The sequence below is a fragment of the Bombus vosnesenskii genome, unplaced genomic scaffold (genome assembly GCF_011952255.1).
Source record: "Bombus vosnesenskii isolate JDL3184/JDL3185 unplaced genomic scaffold, Bvos_JDL3184-5_v1.1 scf7180000013295, whole genome shotgun sequence".
Classification (NCBI taxonomy): domain Eukaryota; kingdom Metazoa; phylum Arthropoda; class Insecta; order Hymenoptera; family Apidae; genus Bombus; species Bombus vosnesenskii.
The window spans coordinates 314,030-319,487 of record NW_022882946.1 but is presented as its reverse complement, the minus strand read 5'-3'; the positions used below and the strand labels follow the sequence as shown (position 1 = coordinate 319,487).

General features: G+C 27.5%; 1 protein-coding gene across 3 annotated transcripts; it reads right to left on the bottom strand.

The window, feature by feature from the left end:
• Window positions 1-906: 906 nt before the first annotated feature.
• LOC117233363 (cGMP-dependent 3',5'-cyclic phosphodiesterase-like) lies at window positions 907-5,263 on the bottom strand. Of its 3 annotated transcripts, none has more exons than XM_033493584.1 (12): window positions 5,126-5,263; window positions 4,759-4,875; window positions 3,800-4,041; window positions 3,542-3,651; window positions 3,326-3,465; window positions 3,068-3,254; window positions 2,798-2,979; window positions 2,544-2,728; window positions 2,184-2,448; window positions 1,808-2,095; window positions 1,575-1,720; window positions 907-1,273 (listed from the first exon to the last, which is right to left on the bottom strand). In XM_033493584.1, exons 1-12 carry the CDS (start codon window positions 5,231-5,233, stop codon window positions 1,012-1,014), a joined length of 2,232 nt encoding a protein of 743 aa, XP_033349475.1. In that variant the 5' UTR covers window positions 5,234-5,263; the 3' UTR covers window positions 907-1,011. The 3 variants fall into 3 exon arrangements, with proteins under 3 accessions (XP_033349475.1, XP_033349474.1, XP_033349476.1); XM_033493583.1 differs by having other exon boundaries at window positions 2,798-2,992; window positions 3,072-3,254; XM_033493585.1 differs by lacking the exon at window positions 907-1,273 and having other exon boundaries at window positions 1,575-1,689; window positions 2,798-2,992; window positions 3,072-3,254.
• Between the last annotated feature and the right edge of the window lie 195 nt (window positions 5,264-5,458).

The following is a 5,458-nucleotide window of genomic DNA, read 5'->3' as shown; positions in this document are numbered from 1 at the left end:
CAAATGTTTATTCCAATTCTAATTGGGTATTGACGAATTGTCGTTGAGATTTCGAATACTCGAAGTTACAATCGTTCGCGATACGTTTTCACTCTTATTAATTACAAGATTTTAATTTAATTGATTTTCAATAATTTACAAATTAGACTAGAACTGGGAACTAATGAAACAAAGAACTAAAAACTAAAGAACTAAAGGACTACAGAACTTAAGAACTAAGGGCAAAAAAACTAAGAGCTAAAGGAACTAAGAGCTGAAAAACTAAGGAACTAAAGAATTGAAAGGCAAAGGAACTGAGAAATTAAGAGCTATAGGAACTGAGAACTAATTGCTATGAACAAAGAAATTACTTGCCAAGAATTGGGGAACTGATCGCCAAGAGCCAAGGAATTAATCACTAAGAACTGAGGAACTAATCACACAGAACTGAGGAATTAACTGCTCTGAGCTAAGGGATTATCTCTCTATCTTCTATGTCGCTACGCTTATTTATAATTAGGTCTACCGTGGAGGGGTCGTCATGTGACAGGTTATTCCATGGGGGTTGTGAGGCTCGAATTTGGTTTCTATACAAATTGTTAGATTTTATTTGAATCTCAAATTGAAACGCTCACTCGCGCTATTGGTAGTTTTAGTCTACGTTACGACGCGTGCGCAGCGCGGGACGTGACAATATAATGTTCATATTTTCATGTATTTAATAACAATAGGTAATATATCACAAAAAAATGTTAAATACTAAATACATATTTAAGGAACACGATTTTAAAGAATAAAATACTTATAATTTATAACATACTTATGTACATATATAATAAATATAACATTTCACTGTACATGAAATTTATAATAAACAGTTTTAGAACGCCTGCGTTCTTGCAATAAATAAATTTTTTAAATTTTTTGTATATCTAGTGATTAATAGGCCTTTTCTATTGCTTTTGAATTTAAAAAATCTTATGATTTATATATTTTAAAAACTTTTATATTCATGGTAAAAATATCGTGTATTTATTTTATTGTATACCTACTATTATTTGTTGTTTCATTTGATTCTAATTTGATAGTAGAATTTCTTGAGAAATCTGTATTACTTTGAGCATAAAGTTGTAATACTTCTTCCTCAAAAGTAGGATCCAGTAGGATAGCAATACCTTTTGTTCCTGCTTTCATATATTTTTTAAATATGCTTTTAGACACTTCCCATAAAGATCGATTTTCTTTCAGCACGTCAACAAGTGGTTGTACCATTGGAAATAATGTAGAAAGATTACTAAGAGACAAAATAATAAAACAAATCATATGGAAGACTGAAATTAACTAAATAAAGAGAAAGGTTTATATATTAGGTTTATATATTATATGTTAGGTTTATATATTCTACTGTCTTCACGAAACATCACTGTCTTTTTTAATTAAGAAAATCTTATCTCTTACAAAAATACTATTCTTCTTTAATTATGCTTGTTATGAAACATAGATCTTAAATCCGATTTTTTGACTTTAAATGTATATTAAAAATAATAGTATATACATATATTGTACAAAGACAGTTTCTTTTAAAATATACTTACATAAAAAGTGGAAGGACTATATTTGTAATGAATTGAACTTGTAGGTCTGGTATAGATGCTCGTTCTCTATCCATCATTTCTATGGGGGAACTACCCATACTTTTTTCTAAATCTCCTTGTGAAAAAAATTCATCATAAATTTGTTCCTAACGCAAAGTCAAAGAAAAAAAGCACATAAGCTCTTAAATATATTATTGTCTTCGAAATTTATCTAAACTTAGACCTCTACTCACTGCAGTTTTTTTAGAAACTTTCCACTGCTTAGTCTGATCACTAAGATCACAACATGTCATAAGCATATTAAGAAATAATCTCTTTCGTTCAGAGTCATTTTGGTCAAATTTACTTCTAACCATCTCTTCCTGTTTGCCTACCGTTCGAAAGTGGCATGCTAAGTCGGTTGCAAGTATATTATTTTTCAGTAGATCTAATGCTTCACTATACTCTTCACTATTAACGTTTTCAAATATATTGCACCCTTCTTTATTTAAAATGCACATGGTCTGCGCAAAATGATGTCTCTGTTAAATGAGAGAATAATAAGTTATATTGTTATCACATTTATGTTCAATTCTTGTTACAACAGTTTTGTTCTTAAAGGTAATTTACCTCCATTACAGAACCTTCAGAACTATAAAGACTAGCTAGAACCGTAGAACGTTTAGTTTGAAATGCATTATTTGTCCCTCTATGATCTATATCATGACATAAACATGACACTAGAAAAACTAAAGCTTCCAAATGTGTCATATAATTCTCATTAATAAGATTTAAATTTTGTATTAATAAGTATCCAAAATGTGCAACAGAAAATGCATGTATCCAGTTATGATATGGTGCATCTCTGTATCCTTTCTTTACATATAATATAAATCTGTAACATTTGTATGAATTAATATTCTATTTCTGTAATGTTAATCTTATGTTAAAAGTTGCATAAGAGAACATAAAACTTGATAGTTTTATTACCTCGTTAAAGTCGATAATTTCAGTTTCCAATAATTAATAAGACCTAAATCATTAAACATTTTAATCGTGTAACAAGGCATATGTTTGTAAGGTACACCTCTAGGACTAAATTCAAATTTATTAAAATCTTTTATATTATGTTCATCCTTACAACCCAATATCTCTTGAACAACGTCTTCTTCCACCTGCATGCGTGATGTTTTATTGAAAATAAGAGCTGATGAAAAGCTCTGTATATTTTAACATAGTCTTACCTTCATGTGGTACATCATTATTTCGTTACTAAGTTTATTTCGTGCTTGAGCGTCTTGCATCTTTTTATAAACAATACTATGCATTATAGAAATACCACAATAGATACTAAATGCTGTTGCAACTTCTTCATCAAAGACATCAAAGTATAATCCATCTTTTTTATTACAAAGCTGTGCAACTCCTATAATCACAGTCTTTTAGTTTAAGAAATAAAAGATTTAATTTTTATATTTCTATGTAATAAAATTTATAATACAATTTTTATTTACCTACAATTCCACTTTCATCTCTAATTGGAAAACATAAAATATTTCTAGTTCTAAAGCCTGTTACTTCATCTACACCACGATAGAAAAGAGGATGTTCATATGCATTTCTAATATTAAGCACTTTTCCAGTAGTTGCAACATGACCTGCTATGCCTTGTCCTATTGGTATTCTCATTTCTTTTACAGACTAAAAATAATTGTGTTTATTTTAAATTTTATTTATGAGATGTAATGTTTCAGTTTGAACTTTAAACTCACTTCTTTCATAGCAATACCATCAAACACTTTAGCAACTAGATCCTGTTGATCAGGATCTAATAAAAATAATGAACAGCGTTCTGCATTAGTCAAGTTCCTGGCTTCAGCCATTATTTCTCTCAATAGATCAGAGAAATCTCCTATTTATTAATATGTAAGATATAATAAATGTATGGGTTTTTAAAGTATTACTTATTTTAACTATGATAATATTACCTAAATGTAGGAAAAGTTTCCTAGAAACGGCAAGCAACTTTTGACACTGGTGTTTCAATCGAGTTTCCTCATAACATTTAAATGAATTTAGAAGAAATCTTAGGCAAAATCTACATTAAAGAAAAGATATTTAAATAGATTGAAAAAAATATTTTTAATTCAATATAATTTTCATGATTTATAAAAATGCAATAATACATGTGTACAATAATGCTTTCTAAGATAATTAGTATTTCGTATAATAAAGAAGATATTTACTTAAAACATTCTTGTACTATTGCACATTTACATGTAGTTTCATTTTCTGTATCATTATCAATCAAAGAAACTAGCAACGCTATATGGTTCTGCTTAGGATGTTGTATAGGAATTGTTAGAAACGAATTTGATACTGGACATATTGGTTGAAGATGATGTAGTAATTCTTCATCAAGCATTGCTATATCCGTAGTAGTTGGCTTTCTGTTTTGTATAGCTTTACGTAAAACATTATTTGATACCTAAGAAAGATTATTTAAAATTATATACATAATAAAATATGAATTATTTTCATCAACTATTAGTTATTGACATATATAATCAAATATCTTGATTATTAAAATCTTTCGATCTAGTAAAAAAAATGATTATAATTTTCATATGCAATATTATATCTTAATTTTTATTAATTAACATAAATTTATTTTAAATTCTATCACTTGTATATATCTATAACATACTTTACAATGAATTAATTGCATTGTTTTGTCAAAAGAAGATTCATGTGATTGATTTCCAAATGAAAGGTAAAATGTGTGTGTGTGTGTATGTGTGAGCTTCATAAATTCATGTAGATAATAATCTGAATTAGAACTTTTGCATAGTTCATTTGAAGTTTTATCACTAATGATTTGTTTTGTATGGCTTCTTTTATGTACATTTCTATGAATTCTATTTGAGGATTAGACACTGCTAAGCACTCTCTATTTGCAATATAGGACAATTCTTGAAACTACTAAGATTAAATCATTAAACTTAAAACAATGATACTTTCAAAATATATAAATTTTATTTCAAACATCAAATATTAAAAACTAAAAAAGTTTAGAAAAGCTCCTAAAATTAATCTAAAAAATTACAAATATTATTTATTTTTTATTATGATTGTATAAACATTAATCTGTAAAAGGTAAACAATCTTATTATTACAACTTATACTATAAATAGCTGTTACTTACAGGAAACCTTAATTCTCTATCTAAAATTTTTTCTCCTATTACATGGATTACCATCTCCTCTGATTCGACTAAAATTGGTATAAGAAAAGACAATTTCGTGTCTGTTGCAGTTTGTATCTACAATATTGGAAATTATAATTCAAACAATGTTTCTTGTACCACAAATATTTTAATAAATTTATAATGATTCTGATGTACTGTAATAGATGAAATAAACCTCGCGTTTATATTTATTTTAGAAACATTTTTATAGGAAAATATCTTGATCATCAAAATTTATTATTAATAGGAAATTCCGACTCTTTTAAGAAGAGGCATGCTTGCCGCGAAAAATTGTACACATAAAAATGATGACAGTATTACTCACGTATTTGTTTAATTTTTGTTGTACTTGGGGATAAGAAAGACTACATAGTTCTTCTAGAAGCAAAAGAATTTGTTCCGTCTTTGGCATGTTGAAGTCGATTGAACTCATTTTTAATTAATTCCACCGTTTTTTTTTTTTTTTTTGTCGATATCAGAATTAGTATGAATCGTATGATTTAATCATATCACGATGTATCAGTCGTGTTTTCTTCAAATTTCATGTTTCGCGATACAACATAATAATCGTTTTTGAAAAAGCTCTGCAATTAGTTTAATGATTATAAAAGATATCTGTCTTGGTCATTTTTTAAATTTAAATTGACTATCAAAACAC